Source organism: Fukomys damarensis, unplaced genomic scaffold (genome assembly GCF_012274545.1).
Source record: "Fukomys damarensis isolate Sample0158 unplaced genomic scaffold, DMR_v1.0_HiC HiC_scaffold_16, whole genome shotgun sequence".
Lineage (NCBI taxonomy): Eukaryota > Metazoa > Chordata > Mammalia > Rodentia > Bathyergidae > Fukomys > Fukomys damarensis.
The window spans coordinates 83,434,256-83,454,977 of record NW_022900928.1 but is presented as its reverse complement, the minus strand read 5'-3'; the positions used below and the strand labels follow the sequence as shown (position 1 = coordinate 83,454,977).

Genomic DNA, 20,722 nt, shown 5'->3' with positions numbered 1-20,722 from the left:
CTAGGCACCATGGAATAGGACAGGCAGAAATTTTGTTCTCCTGGAACTTTTATTTTGGTAGGTCAAAAGGTTACAAACTGGCTAAGTAAGTGAAATATGTGATAAGTTAGAAAGGGCTAAGTTCTTAACCAGAAGGAGATGAGAAAGTGGGTTCTGAAGAGATTGGGGAGCTTCCTGTAGAGAGCATGAGGCCTGGCTACCCGTGTCTCATAGAGCCAAGGTGACCCACAGAAGATGAGGTTAGGGTGGGGACAGCAGATCAGAGCCCCTGCTGGCCTTCCAAACATCAGATCTGCTAAAACATAGTGCCTGTGTTCTAAAACTCACACTATGGAAATTTTCCAGTAAAAATCAGAGAACTCATGGGGAAATGGGTTAGGGCTCAGCACCCATAAAACTTTGTTGGTGTCACATAAGAATAGGAAGGCAGTACAAATGGTAGCTTTTGCTCATGTTGGGTGGTTTAGAAGCACACAACTACTGTGGCCCTTTCTTGAGGGGGCTGAAAATTGCTGTGGAGGTAGCCCTGAGTGTGGAAAGAGAGGACATTTGATCCTGGATGTGGAAGGAGAGGGTTGCCCATGCAGTGAGCTAACGGGTGTTTGTGGTGTGTGTGTGGTGGGTGATCCTGTGCAATTTTCTGTTTTCAAGTACCTCCCAACAGTACTGTCTAGTTCATTTTTGACTGTAAAGTTCTTGTGAGACTCTTACTTAATATTTATTTCCTCACTTTTATCTGTGCCTTCTGCTGACTTGTGGGGGCTGTTGGGTGAGGCTCTAAATCTCCATTCACTAGAACCACTCACTAGAACTGAGTCACATCTAGGGGGAAGCTCATTTGTCCCAGCCCTGAAATGCAGCTGCTTGCTATGTGGCACCCTGAAGGCTAAAGAGCTCTGAGGTTCCCAGTAGAGGTGTTCAACCCTGTGCTGAGGCAGAGGGGCTGCTTCTGGCCATTCCCAGTGTTGCCCACCCTGAGGTTCTGCTCCAGCCTGAATCTGGCCACCTGGTCCCTTGGGAGTTGTTGGCAGGCAGGAGGAAGCACTCTGCCCAGGCTGCCCTACACCAAAGCCAATTTCTCTTCAGCAAATTGCAGCATTGGCTTGGACAGAGCACTCAGGTATAGGCTGTGGCCTTTCATCAAAACCCAGATTTTATTATGTTTCAATTTTGGAAGCATCGGGTTTGTCTCTTCATTAACTTGAAATTTATTTGAGTATTCCAACATGTGTTGATTTTATATGGAATTGGAAGATTGATAAATGCAAAAATGTTTTTCTTATCTTCAGATCGGAAAGTATCCTGCTTGCATGCCTCTCAAGTTCAGAGACAGACAGTGGTCTCTGTCCATGATTTACCTGGAAAGGGGTTTGCCCAGCCTCTAGACCACAGATACATCCTCTGTGTGTGGGACATTTGGCAGCCTTCAGGGCCCCAGAAGGTTCTGATATGTGAGTCCAAGGTACATTCCAGGGGAGAACTGTGGGTTTGCTGAGAGGCAAGGAGGTGGGTGGACAGTGGAGGCACAGAGGAGAGAGCACAGGGACAGCTGAAGGCAGCAAAATGTCAAAGGCCAGGGCCTATCTCATGCCTGCCTCAGCTGTGCCAAGACACACAGGTGTGCTTGCTCTGACTCTAGAAATTCTTGGTTCAAAGGGTCAGTTTATACTGAGATTGCATTTGAGAATAGAAAATTAATGTAGTTATGGGCCTAATAAAAATATTGGCCTACCTAGTGTAGCTCTGGAGTCCTAGAAGTATCCTTTACTGGCTTATATTGTTTGGGTCCTGGATTTTGGAGATTTTTGAAAACTGTGTGATTTCTTTGAAAGGTTTAAAATGCACACACACACACACAACTTTGCATGTTTCTGGCTCAGAGTTACTGGCAGATTCCATGGGAGAGCTGCCCTTCGTGTTTCTTCCACTTGATTGGGAAAACATCCTATTTACATGTTCCTTGACCTCAGCACCACTGCTTCTCTCAAAGCCACAAAGAACTTGAACAGGTGCTAGCTTTAGGGGCTTGAAAATAAACCTTTTCCAATACAAGATGTAAATAAAATGACAAAGGATGAAATTTTCATTTGGAGATGAATGGAGGGGATAACGGAATATTTTGTGTACTCAGATGTGTGCCAGTCACCTTGTGTTTGTGATCACAACAATCCTGCAGGGTGGATTTGTTATCCCTCCTTTCCATTTGAGGAAACTGACACCCAGACAAGTTAACAAGTTTGATTTATGTGCAGAAGTCTATGTTCTGCTCACTTCAGCCCACAGCTTGCTGGAGTAGATTTTATGGAGCATCCCTCAGGGTAAAGTGAAAGGTGCCACAGGCTAGTCAGTGAGCTGAGCTTCTGTGAGCACAGCCTTATACACTCCAGTCGTTTGCTCTCTGTTTTTCTTTTTAGGTCACATGTTGCTGCTTTAGCCCTTTTAAAGCATTTCTGCTGTTTGCTGGAACTGTGCATGGTTCTGTTGTTGTGTGGGATTTGAGAGAAGATTCTAGGATACATCCTTATGTGAAGCTGAGCAATTGTTCTTGGACGTTCAGGATGCCCACATTTTCCACTGGTCAGTATCACTGATCTGCTGATCATGTATCTCTAGAAAAACCATGACAGATTTGAAGATGAAATCTCAACTTCATTTGCATTTATTCATTCAGATTATCCAGAGGATAGGACCCAAGCCATGAGCAAAAGAGGCATTTGGCTAAAAAAAAAAAGCAAAGTTCAATGAAGTCACATTCACCCAGTATCCAACAACAATTAGAATTTTGTGTTAAATTTGTGGATTCCAAAAATCCTTTGAGTTTTTATTTATTTATTTATTTATTACTGGGGATTGAACTCAGGTCCTTGTCCTTGTGACTTTGAATTTTAAGTTAGCTTAAGGTATATTGGTATGTGTATGGTCCTCTGGCATAGTTATTAATGCTTGAAGTAGTAAAATCAGTCATTTTGTGGGGGATGGAAAGAGAGAAAAACTGGGCTTCCTGGGGCCCTTAATTTTATTCAGGTGAGCAATTCCACCGTGGGAGACCATTCAAGTAAGTACTGCCTGTGTCTGGGACTTTGTCTGAGTGCTTTGTATACATCTGCTCACTTAACTCTCAGAAGAGCCCCATGTCCCAGGCACTCAGAATCATGGGATATTTAAGGCCAGGCTGACTCATGGGAGGCTGTAATCAAACTGAAATTACCTGACACCATCCATCTTCCTGTGAGCACTGGAATCTCATCGGTTGAAGGCTCAGGTAGAGGTCTCTCTCAGTCACCTTCTTTCCTGTCTCTGTGTCTCTGCTCACACTTGGAGCACACCCATACCACACTACGCAGTACTATGCCAATACATTGTATCCATCACTCTTTTCCACTGACCATTAATCTGTTTTCTGTCCCCGTTTTTGTACTTTTTCCAGATGTTTTAGGCATGGAATTGTACAGTAGCCTAATGCATTTGGGATTCTTTTACTACTCACATTGCAGAAGTCTACATCTCCTCTGCTGAATGTTGTTCTGTTGCACTCATGTTACTCAGTTCCCCAGTAGATGGACGGTTGCTTAATTCCAGTTGTTTGTGATTATGGATAGTTTGTACCTGGCTGCCTGTGTCTGAGTACCTAATCCATTTTGCATTTTCTGCAGAATGTGAGTTTCCATCATTCTACATCCTCATAGTACTTGGTATTATCACATTTTTTTGGAAAAAAAATTCTTTTAGCTTTTGTAGTAATTGTGTGGTGCTATCTCATTTTGGTTTTGACTTTCATTCACTAGTGATATTGAGCATGTTTTCATGTGCTTATTTGCCATCCATATATCTTTGTTGGCACATCTGTTCAGATGTTTTGCCAATTTTTCTATTGGATTGCATTTTTGTTAAGGTTTTTGTTTTGTTTTGTTTTATTTTTGTTTCTGCTGGGATAGAACCTGGGGCCTTATGCATGCTAGATAATTGCTCACCACCAAGTCACATCCAGCTGTCACTTTATCCCCCCCTCCTTTTTGGTTTATTTCTTTTTTAAATTTCTGATTGGGTATTTTTATTTGGTTTGGTTTTGAAAAGATACAGTTGGAGTAAGAATATTGAGTTTTGGTTGTCTTCTGCTACATGCTTGTGTTGGTGGGGGTGGGAAGAATTTTTATCGCTGAAATCCTTTGATTTGTGTCTCAGTAGCTGTGTATGGAGTCTGACTTTTTCTGCTCCTAGACATTCTGTAGATGGATATTCTAGGTTGAAGAGTTGGTGTTAATTGTTGTATTAATGCTCATCTGTAATGGAGAGTGTAGTGGTGGCTGCTGAGTTGGTATGTCGCTTAGCATTGCTTTTTTTTTTTTGTGACACTGGGGGTTGAACTCAGGGCTTTCACAATGAGCTACATCTCCAGCCATTCTTTATTTCTTATTTTGTAGCAGGGTCTCACTAAATCAGCAAGTTGCCTAGGTAGGACTGAATTTGAGCTTCTCCTGCCTCAGCCTCCTGCCTCAGGCTAGTGCTACCCTGAGATGCTCCCTTGTGTCCCTTCCCTTCCCAAACCTCCTAGCTGTGAAGGGACTATGGGACTATGGCCTCAGAGTGAGGTTTTCTTTTCTGAGGTGATTTTTGTCTGAGCTTCCTCAGTCTTTAAGACAATCTTTTGTTTGGTCTATCTTGACCTTTGTCTCCTACTCTTTGACCTGTGGTCAGCAGTGATGGTGGAAGCTATAGGAGAGCACACAAGCTTTGGTGCTTGTTTCTCTTCTCACAGGTATTTGAGGTTTGTGGTTCCTACAGATCATTTATGTGTGGTTTGGTGGGATCTGAGGAGACATTTGGGTCTTTTAGACCCACAGCCCTTTCTGCATTTGTCAATGTTGAGTGTGAGTTGCATATTTGTGGTATATTAATTACATTTGGGTGCTATGGGTTTTAATCTCTAGATGGAATCCTGACATCTGTAAACCACCAGAGTCCTCTTCAAGCTGTAGAACCTATCTCCACATCTGTCTGCAGGAAGCAGAGTTTTGTGCTTTCGCCCTTCTCTACAGAGGAAGGTACAGGATTCTTCCCTCCTCAAAACTTTCGATCACCAGTCATGGGATGTGACTTCTATGTTTAAAGCCACTTCTTTCTTTTCCTTTCTGTTTTCATTAGGAACATCGGGTTTGTCATTCCACATTGCTTCCTTGGATGAGAGTGGGGTTCTCAATGTGTGGGTGAGTAGGGCCCCCTGGGCCCTCAGAAGGGGCACAGGAAAGGATTTGGACAGGGATGCAGTCAGCTAACATGGAGAACCAGAATAAGGCTGGATGTGTTGGTTCTGGGAAGAGGGAATACAGAATTTCACAGAGCAAGTTTAGGACCCCTCCTACAGGCCTCTGAACCTGTGGTGAACAAGGGAACCTGGTGCCAGGTTCTGGGGTGTGATGCGGGTGCATCCTGTCTGGGGAGATCTGGCTGGGCTGAGGCCAGGATTGAGGAGAGAAGAGAGATCAAAAGAAAGGAATTAATTAGATTTAAAACATGAGTCCTAAAGTTAGTGACTGGTCTTTTTTTCTGGAATGATTGTATTTTTAGAACTGAGCTATTCTTTGCTTAAACGATTTCATAATTATAAATGATGTCACTTCATTTTCAATATTCCATTTTTAGGTGGTGGTTGAATTGCCAAAGGCGGATATTGCAGGTTCCATAAGTGATTTAGGTAACTATTAAATAAGAAAATTAATTTTAATATTTATTGAAATGAATAGAGATTAGGGATAACAATGCCTGCTTTGAGAAATGTGTAATTAGCTACCTGAGAAATGAACATGCAGATTGTCTCAGCCTCATTGCGCAGTCTGATAGATGCTGCTCCCCCTGTCACTTCATGTTTTGCTTTGGATGAGCAGGGTGTCTGTGCTTGGCCCGCCTTTCCCAGTGCCCTCAGAGTTGGAGTCCCTGCATCCTGCTCACACCTCGGGTTTCCTCCTTTGTGTTGCTGGCATTTGTCCAGGCATGACTATGCTCTGAATATGAGCACAGTGTGCTCAGGTGTTCTGTCTAGGGGAGAAGATGCGGCTAAGATGGACCCACGAGTGCCGACTTTGCCATCTGTACTGGGTAGAACTTGGCTTCCAGCCCCATTGGGGCTGAGAGACTCTAGTGGCTCGGCCTGTTGCTGCCCATGGTCAGGTGGTCTGCAATTCAGACTCTGCCTTCTCATCACCGCCCCTCCTTTGCTAAGGACAAAAAGTCCTTTACTTTGTTTTTATCCGAGGGTGTCCCTAGGCAGGTCTAGGAAAACATGATGGGAGTTGGTGTAGTCCGCAGCCCTCCCTCGAGTGAGGATGGCTCTGTGTCTGTGGAGCAGTGGCTGTGTGACTAGCAAACCTGGGCTGGATCGTGTCCCTGTTTCCCTGTGAGCCCTTTGGGGCAGGGTGCTGTGTATCCTATGGTGTCTGCTCTGCTATGCATGCTTCATTCACGTCCAGATGTCAGGTTACTCACATAATCGCAGGCTTGAGATTTCCTGGATGCTCTCTTCAGTGTATACCTGCCAGTAATGGTCATAAGACTAGGCTAGAGTCTGTCCTGGATTGGCCCTGCCTGAGTGCTCAGTGCATCTCAAGTGCCCAGGACCCTCAAGAGCTCAATGTGGGCCTGGCTGTGCTGCTGACTCCTAGGTGACATGGTGCTTTTGGGTGGGCACAGATGGGTGAAGGAGCTGGTATCTCTGTCCAGTTACTGAGAATCTGACAAGTATTTGCAGTAAAATGTTTTGTAGTGTATGTGGGATGGTTGTCCAGAAGATGCAGAGAAGTTTGTATTTCCCTGTTTGAAGCTGCTGTTTTAAAGCACTCTTTATCCCCACTACCAACCCTTGGCCCTGAGGAGGGGAGGAAACAATGTCTCTTGAAGCCACAGCTACTGGGTGGCTCCGAGCTCATCATACAGGCCTGAGATGCAGACTGAGCCATGTCTTTCCTTCAGTGTGAAAGTCTCCACACAAGCCAGGTCACAACATGGTGCCAGGGAGACCAGGGCAGGAAAACATGGACTGGATAGCGACTGGAATTTGGTTTATAGAACAGTGGGTCTGACAGGGCAGGGCCAGGTCAGGGAAAGGTGGGGGGTGGCAGGCCTGCCTCACCTGTGGAGGGCAGCTTGAGCTTCCTTGTGTTACGGTGACGGTGGTGACAGCGGCATAGGGAAGGAACCCTTTTCAGCTGCACACTGCTTTAATTTCTATGTAGAGTTAGGCACCTCCTCACCCAGAGTTTGAATTTTAATATATTGAAATCTCTTCCTCCCTTTCCATTAATTTAAAAAAAGAAGGATGACACTAGGACATACTAGAAGGCAAAGCCAGTGGGTGGCCAGCCATCAGAGCTAGGGAAAATGAGGGAAGGAACAGGAGAGTAGTCAGGCCTGTGAATCAGCTCTGGGTCACATGTTTGAGAGGAGAAAGCTAGGAACCTGACAGGGCAGCTGATGAGGCTGGAAGAGCTGGGAGACCCCTGTGCCTATTGGCAAAACCTGGAGCTATCAAAGTCATCTGTAAATGAAAAGGGCTCTGCATGTTCCTGTGTATGGTTGTGGCTGTGAACTTGGGGTATGTTAGGTGCATGTACTGCCCTCTGTGGATGGAGTGCCTCGACCCCACGTCTTTCACCTCGGGCCCTGAGCTGTGAATTCATGATGCTTACCTTAGCCACACATAGCACCTCTCAGGGTTTGTATTTTGGTATTTCTTGACACAGGTATTTAAGTAGTGAATTTAGTTACTCTTCTTGTTGCTGAGACAAAATATCTAACACCCAAACTTAAAGGAGGAAAGGTTTATTTAGCTCACAGTTTGTAGTGGTTTCAGTCTGTAATCAGCTGGCTCCAAGGTGGCATGGCAGAAGGGCTTTGCTGAGGAGTAATAGTTCATGATGGGCAGAAGGTTCCAAAGCAAGCAAGCAAGCAAGCAAGGGACCTTAGCAGCTTTTTTCCTATCCCTTTTATCATCTATCTAGGCTACTAGGATTAGAGCAGTGCCAAACCTGTCTGTGGACTGATTTGGTAATCACCCACTGTTAATCCTAGCACCCTTAATCCTAGCATTGCACCATGAATCAGTCCGCAGTCTAGTTCTAGTCACCTCTGAAAAAGCCCCACCAATGACCACAGGAGGCTTTGGGACATCTAAACACAAGCCATAACAGTGAACAATTTTGATTTCACTCAGTAAGAGGTACTTTTATTCTGCGTATCTGTTTCCAGGCCTCATCCCTGGAGGGAGGATTAAGTTGGTGCACAGTGCTGTGATCCAGCTGGGTGGCAGGTGAGACCCCCTCTGCACCTCCAAAGACCTGCTTCCTGCAGAAGCCACAGAACCCTGGGTGACTGTCAGCACGATAGTGTCAGCGTGCACCATCAAGACACATTTCCTCACTTTTATCTTTGTCATTTAATTTATTTATTAGTAATAAGTCAGTGTAACAAACACATCTTCTTATAGACAACTGATAGTTTTTGATAAAAAAATGCTTCCTATCTTTTCAGTTGATAGTCTTTGACTGCTTTTAATATTGTTTTAATGCAATCTTAAAGTTAAACTTAGATGAAGTTTCAAGAACCAGAAACATTGATAGAAAGTTTTATTTAGAAATGGACCTTTCTGCTTTTATGCATGTAACATAACATGACATACAAATTGTTTTTTTTTTTTTGGTTTTTTGAGACAGGGTCTCACTATGTAGTTGAGACTGACCTGGAACTCACTGTGTAGCTCAGGCTGGTCTCGAACTCACTATGTAGCTCAGGCTGGCCTCGAACTCACAGCGATCCTCCTGCCTCAGTCTCCCGAGTGCTGGGATTACAGGCGTGCGCCACCATGCCCGGCTCATACAAATTCTTAATGTGTGATTATTTGTGCTTTTTTTATGTTCCATATTGACTTGATATTATTCCTTGTCCTTTACCTAGGGCTAACATGTGAATTATTCTTAAACTCAAAAAACAGTCTCTGAGTCTGGTTCCTCCTCCTCACACAGAATACCTCTGGTTTGTGTTAATGAATTCACGTTAGAGATTTTTAAATCAACTTCAGCTGATTTACATATAATTCAAAAAGTGAACCATTTAGTTTTAAAAAGTTATCTAATATATTACAGAGCCCAAGCTACATGGTTTCTGAACCAACCACAGACCCACTGTCCACACAGTTCCCTTGTTTGAGCTTCTTTAGGAATATTTTTATCTGTTATGACTCTTCTTACTCATGCCATATATTGTATTTACTTTATAAATTTCTTCTTGGTGTAAATGTGTAGTCATTGGAGAAGGTATCTGATGTGTCTTCTCCCAGATTGAGTGGTGTCTCCGCTCTGCAGAGGAAGAAGGGTTCTGCAGGAAGATGGGGTGGGTCTCCAGATTAATATGGGCTCAGATATGGAGCCGAGGAGCCCAAGAGGCATGTGGCACCACAGCAGGACCTCGGGGGCACAGAAGAGAAGGCTGAGGACAGTCAGACCCTGACTTCTGACCTGACAGTAGGACTGCTGAAGGAACTGGGTCTTCTCTTCCCTGGAAAGGATGTGTGCTACATGAATGAAGAATGGCATTCAAGCTAAATGTGACTTTTAAGAAGAAATGTCAGGAACAAGGAGGGACTCAAGTTAATGACATAAGCTTCAGAGCTGATGTGTGACAGGCTGGACGTGGGCATTAGGCATAGGCCATTGAAGGCCTTCACCTTGTGCCTGTGGCTGGAGCCCTGGACAGGAAGTGCTGGCCTTGCTGGGGTACAGGAGATGGAACTCCGTGCCCTTTGGCATGAGAGCAATGGGAGAACTCACCTGCAGCCGAGGGAAGCGGAAGCTGGGGAATGTGGGCCTGGCCATTGCAGGCAGGGAGGTGCAGAGTCCCAGACAGTGTGGGCACAGGGATGCTGCCTGGTAGGGAGGAATACTTCACAAGCTGGAGTTCACAGGATTCCCACAAGCAGTCTACAGAGATGTGTTCATGTATAAAGAAACACCTAAAACACAAAGAACTCGAGTGACTGCAATCTAAAACCCTTCAGAAATGAAACTATTATTTGTGAAACAGTCAAGTAGCAGATTAGATACAGCTGAGGAAAGAATTAATGAACAGGATTACCTGCAGCAGTTATCAAGCCCAAACAAGCAGATGAAAAAGGAGATAGGAAACAGTGGTTAAATCAGAGGATGTTGGAGTGGCCTAGACTATATCTTGTAATATGTGCTAGGCCAAGGGAGTGTTCATTGTCTTTACCATCAAGCTTTCACAACAAACCTATGTTCATCTCTTCTTTCTTTTTCAGACTTTCCCATGAAGATAGTGAATTCTGGGGCACCACACAAACCCTGAGCATCAAGTTTCTGCCTTCAGATCCTAGTCACTTTATTGTGGGCACAGACGTGGTGAGTGATATTCTACTGCATTCTATTACTCATCCTGTTCTCTCCCAGAGTTACCCGACACATACTTCTATGAACTTACTGTTGCTTTGCTTATTTTACATTGTTTCAAGAATAACCTCTTTACTACCTAAAACTTCTCTTTGGTCTTTCTTGGTCTTCCTGTCATCACTAGGGTCTTATAAATCATGGCACAAGACAGGATTTGAAAGTCTCTCCCAAATCGTTTAAACCTCAGCAGTGCGGGCTAAGAGCAGTGAAGGTTAATGTGATTGACTTTTCACCATTTGGAGAACCAATATTCTTGGTAAGAAAGTCCTGTTTTTTTGTTGTTGTTTGGTACTAGGGATTGAACTCAGGACCTTGCACTTGTGAAGCAGGCACAACAGCACTAAGATAAATCCCTGGCCCAGAAAGTCCATTTTTTACAACACCAGTTCTTTTTTATTATTTGCTATTTGGGCAGCAGAACACGGTCCATGGGAAAGTCTTGACAGTTATCATTATAGGGCTATAACTTAGTCACATTATTAGGCTTCAGGGATCTAAAATGGAAGAATATGAGATTAATGATAAGAAATGTTAAAATATTAGCTCATGAATTTGACTCTTTTAAGAAATTCTTTGTTCAGTGGCTGATTATTTAGAATTTAACAGACAAATATTAAATGTCAGCCAATTCTGTGGTACCTAATCCAGTCCCAAGAGCCTTCCCATTCCTACATGATGACCATTAACCCTTTCAGGGCATGCCAGTCTTTAAAATTTGTTTCTAGCCAGGGCTACCTACCCATAATGCCAGCACTTGGGAGGCTGAAGCAGGAAGATTGCCTTGAGTTCAAAGCCAGCCTGGGCTATATAGTGAGTTCAAGGCCAGCTTGAAGTACATAGTGAGAACTTGTCTCACACACACACACACACACACACACACACACAAAGTTGTTTCTTTTTGTGTTTCATTTTTACTCCCATTCTTGTTGATTTTCTTTCTTTTTTTTCTTTTTGAATATGTGAAAGATTATTTTTCTCTTTGTTAGCTAAACTTTGGGGTCCGCTTTCAGTACTGGGGGGTCAAACTCAAGACCTGTGCTTGCCAAGCAGGTGCAGTGCCACTGAGCTACACCCCCAGCCCTTAACATTTGGTCTTTTACTAAATCCACTAAGTTTTTTATTTTCTGAAAAGTTTCACTCTAGTAGGAATATATAACCACATTATCAATGCAATTTTTAAAAAGGTGACTTGTTTCCTTCTATAGAGCCAAGCTTCATGACCTGTCCTTGCATTGGGGATGCTCAATTCTATTAAACTGTCTGTGGCTTTGCCACCATGTTGATTTTCAGAACAGGGAGGCCTCTGTGTCAGCGTTGGATAGGTGCTCACCTTCGCAACTCATGAGGCTGGTTTTAATTTACAATTTTATGTCAGAAAAAAACCAAAATTTTGTGTTGTACAAGTTGAAGAAGCAAATGCTTTGGAAACCCCCCCTAGCCACTGAGCTTCAGTTACAGAGAGGGTAATGGTTGTCCTTGTTGCATAGGCTGGCTGCTCAGATGGCAGCCTCCGGCTGCATCAGATGACCTCGGAATGGCCGCTGGCACAGTGGGATGGCAGCACTCGGGGGCACGCCATCACCGGCCTGCAGTGGTCCCCAACACGGCCAGCCATGTTCCTAGTGCAAGATGCTGCATCCACCGTGTATATTTGGGACCTCTTGCAGAGTGACCTGGGCCCTGTGGCTACACAGCCCATCTCCCCAGACAGGTGAGTGAAGTCAGGACAGGTCTGGAGGGCAGATGGTCTGGTCACCTTGCCTTTTCTTGAAATTTTACATTTCATATCAAATTATCCTACTATGAAGGTTTGTAATAGCTGAGAAAGCAATCTCATTGCCTCTTTTCTTTTTTCTTTTTTGGTACCGGGGATTGAACTTGGGTCCTTGTGCTTGCGAGGCAGGCAGTGGAACCACTGAGCTAAATCCCTGGCCCTCTCATTGCCCTTTTGTAAACAGGAAGGTAAAAGTGGCCAGAGCCAGGTGACAGCTTGACAGAATATTAATGATATCCTAATACCACCTGGCAAAAAAAATTACAAATTGAATTTATTTAGTTTAAGTACTAGATATACTGACATTATCTTAATTATTAAAAAATTCATCAGGAGCTGGATGTGATGGCAAATGCCTATAATTCCAGCTACTTAGGAGACTGAGGCAGAAGAATGGCAAGTTCAAGGCCAGTCTTGGCAATTTAGCAAATCTAAAAAAAACAAAAACAAAAAAACAAAAAAACCCCAAATCATAAACAATCCAGACTATGAGTCACATATGAACACATAATGTACCCACAACTCATTGCTTCAGAAAGTCTGTATGTCATTGTTAAACAATACAGTACTGATTGAGTACCAGCTATGCCCAGAGCTGGTCCATGGGAGTGTGTGGGTGATGACTGGGGTGCAGGAGAAGCCAAGAGCATGTCAGAGTTAGATAGAGCACATGCATGGTGAGAATGTCTCAGGCCAGCTCTGGGGTGATCCACACATTCCTTTCCCTGAACTCCTGTGTAAGTGCTTGAGTTAAAGAAGTGATGTTTGTGCTCAATTATCTTTCCTCATCCGTAAAGAACAGAACAGGAAGAAATTAATAGGAAGGCAGGAGTGTATGTTAGATTCAAGCAAGGACTTTCAGCCCCAGACTCAAACATGCCATGGTACCCAAGGTCCTATCTCTTGTGGTCTGAATGCAGGCTGGCAGCCCATCTGGAGGATGCCCAGGAGCTGGCAATGCCTGTGGTAGATGTGGGTTTTCTGCCCTCTTTGCCTGGTTCTATCCACTTTGCCCCTCATCCAGGGACATTCTACCTGGGATGCACACATCTGTTTGAAGTGATGTCTCATCCATGAACACATCATCTATGCCTGACAGTCCTGATGCCAGGGGAACCTTCAAGATTTGTCACCATGGGTGGCCTTCTAGGCTGTGGCAGTTAGACTCGCCCATGTTCCTCAGTGGCTGTGCTTGGTGCTGAGTGGTTAGGGAGGCCCTAACATTTTTATGTCCTGCTCCTTTGGAGGGTTCATCCCACACTTCCATCCCCTGAAATGTCGCAGCTCTTCTGACGGTGCTGGGGGTCTCATTCCCCTTTGTGGCTGCCCATCTTCAAGCTGTGGCACCAGTGGGTCACTGCCATGCTGCCTGCAACACTGTGGGTAGGACCCACATGGTCCTGTGGTGCCTGTACGGCTTGAGTGCAGGCCACATCTACAGGACATTTGAGGGTAGCCAGACCCCATGGGGACCCCACCTACAATTCTGGGCTCCCTGAGAAGTTCCCTAGATGCTGGGATCTACATGAGGCATAGGGGTTCTCTGGGTCTGACCCTGGTTGACTCTCACAGGACAGAGGGCAAGCCGGGCTGGGCCAGTCCAGGAGTGAGGGCAGGAACAGATTGCCAGTAGGGTGGGCTGGACACCTTTGGCTGGGGATGGGCCAGGAGGATGGAGGTGGGGTGATGTGAAGGCTGGATGGAAGAGATGAGGTTAGAGATGGGCCATAGGCACAGATGCAATTCTAGAGAACAGTGGGCATGGCCTGGCATGGGATGGGGTGTGGAGGAAGGAGGGGGGCCACTGCATAGCTTTTCACTCCCTAGCAGGGTGAGAGGGAAGAGCAGCAGGTGAGGTGTCACTGTCTAGTGTGGGCAGTGTGTCCTCCTCAGCCACCTTCACAAGCACTCCCCTAAGGTGCAGAAACAGGTTTGTAATTCTTGTTTCAGGCACAACTTTTTGTCTTGACTATTGGTATTTTTAGAAATTCTCTTCTGTTTCCTCCTTCCTTGGAAGAGACAATTTGGAAGACTCAGGCCCATGAGAGTCCCTTGTATATTCCCTTTTGCCTGCAGGTTGGTGGCCATGACTGTCACAGGGGAGCCTGAGAGGCCTGGTGGCAGCTTTCTGGCCCTGGTACTGGCCAGGTCCTCGGGCACCGTGGATGTTCAGTACCTGAAGAAGCAGTGGGCAGCCACCCAGGTGGAGGAGATCCAGTGGCTGCGCCTGTTCCTGCAGGAGGCCCCCACGGAGCGAGGCCACGGAGGGTGTGGGCATGTCACGAAGGCTATGTGTGTGTAGCACCCAGAGTGAATCCTACATCTGCGTTCATTGTTCTGTATATAGAATATGTATGTCCTGTACATAATTTCCTTTACAGAAGATTACTTCAGTGTTCCCAATCATTATTTTTGAATAGAAATGAACATTTTTATACATACTAAACTTTAGAGGAAATTCTGAGTCATGTCTGGTATACTCTTTTCTGAGAGTATTTCTGCCTATTTTTAGAAGGGCTTTAAAATATTGTCACATTTATTATTAGATTTTCAAACAACCCACCATAAAAATGTATTTTAATGGACTATTTTCTTATTCATGCATAAAATGATAATTAAAGGGAATTACTCCACTGAAATGACCTCTGCCAGTTGTGCTTACTTAAAGCTCTTCTTGAGCATTGACCATTTAAATGTCATCCACAGAGCAGAGTCAGACACATTTAATGTTATGCTTTAGTGTGCTATCTTTGTTTTTTTTTTTTCTCATTGAGTTTATTGGTACATTTTAGGTATACAGTGCAGTTGCATTCATCATTGGGATCTTATACCTTTACATGTCATGTCTTGGTTCTCATTTTTTCCCCTTGTCCCTGCTCTCTCTTCACCCCCTCCTACCCTCCCTATTTACAAACACTTTATTTCCATTTTCTCATATTTTTTTCTTTTCCCTTATTACCTTTCCCCTACCCTTCCCACTTTCCCTACACCTTTAGCCTTTTTCTTCCTATTTCACATGGTCAGTTATCTCATTAGGATCTTATATACTATTATAGTTTTTCACACCAGAGAAACTGTTCGGTATTTACACATGTGTGACTTGTTTATGTCACTTAGGAATATATCCTCAATATGTATCCATTTTCCTATGAATGAATCTAATTTCTCATTCTTTATGGCTGAGTAATATTCCATTTTATAGAAAAAGCACATCTTTATCCAGTCTCCAACTGATGGGCAAATGGGCTGTTTCCAAGTTTTAGCTATTACAAACTGTGCCGCTATAAACATGGGTGCGCATACATCACTGTGATATGGTTCTTTTAATTCTTTTGGAAAGATACCCAGCAGAGGGATGGCTGGGTCAAATGGAACCTCTAGCCCCAGATCTTTGAGGTATCTCCATATTGATTTCCATAGTGGTTGCACCAGTCTGCACTCCCACCAACAATGGAGAAAGGTTCCTTTCTCCCCACAACCCCGCCAACATTTGTTATTGGTTGTTTACTTGGTAGTAGCCATTCTTTGTGGTGTGAGGTGGAATCTCAGTGTTGTTTTCTTTTCTTTTTTTTTTTTTCAGCTTTAATTGAGTTTATTGGTACATTTTAGGGATACAGTACAGTTACATTCATTGTTCGGTTCTTGTACCTCTACATGACAAGTCTTGATTCTCATTTTTCCCCTTACCCCTTTCCTCCCTTCACCCCCTCCTCCCCTCCCCATCTACAAACACTTTATTTCCATCTTTTCATTATCTCACATTTTTTTCTTTTCCCTTTTTACCCTTCCCCTACCCATCCCACCTTCCCTACACCTTTAGCCCTTTTCTTCCCATTTCTCAATGTCAGTAATCTTATTAGGATCTTCTGTATTATTGCAGATTATTGACACCAGAGAAACTATTCGGTATTTACACATGTGTGACTTATTTATTTCACTTAGGAGTATATCTTGAATATGTATCCATTTTCCTATGAATGAATCTATTTTCTCGTTCTTTATGGCTAACATTCCATTTTCAGTGTTGTTTTCATCTGCATCTCTCAAATGACCAGTGATGTGGAACATTTTTTCATATATTTACTTGCTGCTTTTACTTCTTTGAGAAATGACTGTTCATTTCAGTTGCCCATTTTTGAATCGGGTCTTTATATTTGGGGGGGCTGATTGTTTTGAGTTCTTTATATATTCTAGATAATAGTCTTTTGTCTGAGGAGCAGCTGGTAAAAATTTTTTCCCACATTGTAGGTTGTCTTTTAGTTCCGTTGCTGGTTTCTTTTGCAGTGCAGAAGGTTTTTAATAAGATGAGATACCAGTTGTTGATTCTTTCTGCTAGTTCCCATGCTACTGAGGATTTGTTCACAGTCTTTTCCTATGCCACTGTCTTCAAGAGTTCTGCTTAACTTATCTTCCAGCAAGTTTAGTATTTCTTTTTTAATATTTAGCTCTTTAATCCACTTCAGTTTTAGTTTAGTACATGGTGACAGATAAGGGTCTAGTTTTAATCTTTGGCAGGTTGAGATCCAGTTTTTCCAACACCATTTATTAAAGAGGCTGTCTTGCCTCCAGTGGGGACAGTCAGCTCCTTTGTCAAAGATGAGGTAGCTGAGTACATCTGGAGTTGTTTTTGTGTCTTCCAGTCTGTTCCACTTATCCTCAGGTCTGTTTCTTTGCCAGTACCATGCTGTTTTTATCACAGTGGCTTTGTAGTATAGTTTCAAATTGGGAATTGTTATACCCACTGCCACGTGTCTGTTCCTAGGATAGCTTTTGCTATTCTAGGACTCTTCTGGTTCCAAATGAATTTTTGGATTATTTTTTCTAGTTCTGTGAAATATAGTGTTGGAATGTCAATCAGCATTGCATTGAATCTTTATATCAGTTTTGGTAGTATGGCCATTTTCACTATGTTGATTCTTCCTACCCAAGAGCAGGGGATATCTTTCCATTTTCTTCTATCCTCTTCCATCTCTTTTTTCAGAGTGCTGTAGTTTTTAGTGTAGAGATCTTTTGCTTCTTTTTTTAGATTGATTCCTAGATACTTCATGTTTTTGGATGTTATCGTGAAGGGAATTGTTTCCCAAGTTTCTCTCTCAGTGAGTCTGTTATTTGTGTATAAGAAGGCTATTGATTTTTGAGTGTTGATCTTGTATCCAGCTACTCTGCTGAAAGTGTCAATTAAGTCTAGAAGTCTTTCAGTGGAATTTTTTGGGTCTTCAATGTAGAGTGTCATATCGTCAGCAAATAATGATGGTTTAACTTCTTCCTTTCCTATCTTTATTGCTTTAATTTCTTTCTCTTGTCTAATTGGTGTGGCTAATGTTTCCAGAGCTATATTGAAGAGCAGTGGTGATAGTGGGAATCCTTGTCTTGTTCCTGATTTTAATGAGTACTATCTTTGTATAGGAATAATACATGTAAATACTCTTGAGTGTTACATCTCCGATGTAGGGATAGAAGGTGCCTTGGTCCATCTGTGCTGCTGTAGCAAAATGCCTCAGTTAGGTAAGTTATAGGGGCCAGAGTTGGTTCTTCTCAGTTCTGGAGACTGTGAAGCCTAATGCTGGGGTTCTGGTGTGGCTGCTGTCAGACTCCAGGGATGGCACTGTGCTGCTGAGGCCTCATAACTTGGAGGAACGGACACAGTGGGCCAGAGTGCTCTGTCTGCCTCCTCCACAAGGACATAGAAACACCCGTGAGGTCTCTGCCTTCCAAGAGGCCCATTTTCCAACACTACTATCTCAGGGTTCTAGTCCCAACCTGTGACTTTGGAGGGACACAGACACCCAAACCTCAGCTGGAGCAGAGGAGGGTAGTTCCCACCCCAATGCCCTGCTGAGAGATCAGTGAGGAATGCAGGGCCATGTTTACACCTGATGGTCACAGAAAAGCTTCTCTTGCCCGGATACAGCTGGAGTACCTCTGGGCCTTGGGAAGCTCCAGCCAGGCCTCAGCCAACACTGAGAGTGGCACTGATACGGGGACACAGTCCTCACTCCAGGGAGAGCATGCTCAGGCCCCCACAGTCTCTATCCTATTACCCCATAAGTTGACAGTCTGTTTCCTTTTACATTATATTGATTTAAAGCTATCAAAGCCTATGAAAACTACTGCACTAGAATGGTACAGACAATAGCCTCCTTTCCTAGTACAACCTGGGCATGGTCTCATGCCTAGACCTGTCTGCACACATGTGCAGAGCAAACACTGATCTGTCGCGGTACTTGCTGAAGACTGGCACATGGCAGCAGTAGTTGATTTGCTTCTGTCCACCAGGAAAGTCTGAGTTTCATCCGTGCTGCTGGTCACTGGATCCCAAGAGGCAGGGAAAAACCTGTGTGGTGAAAAAACATGCAAAATGAAGCCTGTGGTTAGGATGGTGCTTCAGGCCTGGTATGCAATAGCTACTTCATCACCTGTATAGAGGCCTGGGGTCCTCATTTTCCTTTTATACTTCCTGCTGACACCACCTTTCTTAGTTACTTTCCAGTTGCTAAGACACTATAGATACTCAATATCTGCAAAGGAAAGGAGGAGAAGTTTATTTGGGATTGTATTTTCAGAGCACTCAGTCCCTGATCAGCTGGCTGCATGGCAGCAAAGCTTGTTAGAAAGACCTGGGTGCAGAAAAGCTGATCACATCGTGGAAGCCAGGAAGCAGAGAGAACAGGGAGGAACTAGGGAGGGAGATTCACACTTTTAGGTCATGGTCCAGTGACTTTTCTCCAACCAGTGGCGAGTTAGCTGTGAAAGTGGACTAATGATGAGTGCTATGCCTTCATGATCCAGTCACCTTCCAAACACATGGGACTTGGGGACACCCAAGATCTAAACCATACCACCATCCTTGGGGCTGTTTTTCCTTTGTGACCTACTTGATCACTGGTCTAGAAGAGACACACTTTGACCTGTGGCAATGTGCTAGAAGGGGATGACATTGGGAGCAGGCTCCCTTTCTCCAGGTGTGGTTGGTCTATAATTACTGGCTCTGTCCACCTTGCTGGGTTGGAAGCTTTCTGGGTAATGTAGCTGTCTCCTCGCTGTTGTCCTCCAGGCCTGGTCTCTGCTCAGGAATACGCACAGGAGGCAGAGAGGGAGGCGAGGTCTGTTAAGCTTTGGCTAACACAGGACAGAATCACACCAGGGCACATTCATGATGATGTTATGCAAGGTTCTAGTCCTGGTAACCTGGAAACCAGGTAACTGTTTCCCTCCCTAACTTGCACCTCCCCAGGCCCTTGAGTGGTCCCTCACCCCAGAGAGGTCTAATCATGACTTCCTGGTTGTGGTTCATGGCCGCTGTCAACTCAAACATTTAACTGTTGGGGACTTTCAGAATAACATGACAGATAGTTAATGGCTTTATGAGTTCTAAATTCATACTGAAGTGCTCAGGAAGACCTAAGGAATCGTCCAAGTATTGTGGCCAAAGATGATTCCAGTATTTGAAGTACTCTTTGCTTGAAAATCCTGAATGCCTAGAACCTAAGCAGCCCTGTTTGTGGTTCCAGTTCTGGTTCTCCTGCTCATAGCTCAGTGTAGCTCAGTGCTCAGAACCAAATCCCCTTCTGCCAGGCTGCACTCTGTGGGACAGATGGCCCTCCCAACCACCAAGTGATCCCCTCAGAGATGACATGCCATAATGAATGTAAGTCTGCCAGACACAGGATCATGCTAGTGGCCCTGACTAGGGATGCAGCTTGTTGGGATGGTTTATTGAGAATGTCAGAGACAGGAGCTATGGAGGCCCACTTTAGCCTACTGAGCAGTGCTAGACAAGCTCTGCCTTGCCTCAGGTCTGTGTCCCTTCCTCAGGGTCCACAGGAGAGGGAGGGTCCTGGGGACTCTGCTGTCTGGAGAGGTGACACCTTGAAGGATGGAAACACCCTGTACCCTACACCACACGTGGCAGTGTGTCATCTGAGGATGTAGGAGGGGACACAGGTGGGTACTTACTGCCAGGCAGGCTAGGGACATGTAACTGCCTTGGGAGTGGTGAAGCCTTGGAGGATCAGGCTGGGCCTGCAAAATAAGAAAGACAAGGATTCTTCAGTTAAGGCTTTAGTCTCCTCACTGTTTGGCTTTCTTATGAGTACAGTGAACCTTTTTATGGTTTTATTTTTTGTCTTCTATGAACTTATGACTTAAAATTCTTTTAAAGAGTAGTCTCAGGCCAGGGATTTAGCTCAGCGGTTCGGTGGCCTGCCTTGCAAGCACAAGGACCCAAGTTCAATCTCCGGTACCAAAAACAAAACAAAACATAAAAAGTAGTCTCTGGGTAGTAGAATTTAGGAATAGATTAAATAGAAAAGATTAATAATAGAAAAGATTAAATATTATTTTTATTGTGAACCTTATAGAGTTATAGACTTAAAATTCTATATGTTTTTCATCAAATTACATCAATAAAAATAAAAGTTAATAAGTAAAAAAAAGTTTTTAGTAATGCCCTAACATTGACAACATCTTTGTTAAGAGTCTTTATTTCTAAATAACA

At 44.1% G+C, this 20,722-nt stretch overlaps 1 protein-coding gene across 3 annotated transcripts in view; it reads left to right on the top strand.

Moving 5' to 3' along the window:
- Wdr60 (WD repeat domain 60) overlaps positions 1 to 14,782 on the top strand; it is a 65,959-nt gene extending 51,177 nt beyond the window's left edge. For all 3 annotated transcript variants that reach the window (XM_010641722.2, XM_010641712.2, XM_033764439.1), the window contains 10 exons: positions 1,290 to 1,462; positions 2,415 to 2,577; positions 4,929 to 5,042; positions 5,143 to 5,204; positions 5,641 to 5,692; positions 8,239 to 8,299; positions 10,304 to 10,403; positions 10,576 to 10,707; positions 11,939 to 12,162; positions 14,302 to 14,782. In XM_010641722.2, coding sequence (XP_010640024.1) covers positions 1,290 to 1,462; positions 2,415 to 2,577; positions 4,929 to 5,042; positions 5,143 to 5,204; positions 5,641 to 5,692; positions 8,239 to 8,299; positions 10,304 to 10,403; positions 10,576 to 10,707; positions 11,939 to 12,162; positions 14,302 to 14,527 — 1,307 coding nt within the window. In that variant the 3' untranslated portion in view covers positions 14,528 to 14,782. The remainder of the gene's footprint in view (positions 1 to 1,289; positions 1,463 to 2,414; positions 2,578 to 4,928; positions 5,043 to 5,142; positions 5,205 to 5,640; positions 5,693 to 8,238; positions 8,300 to 10,303; positions 10,404 to 10,575; positions 10,708 to 11,938; positions 12,163 to 14,301) is intronic.
- The last annotated feature ends 5,940 nt before the right edge of the window (positions 14,783 to 20,722 follow it).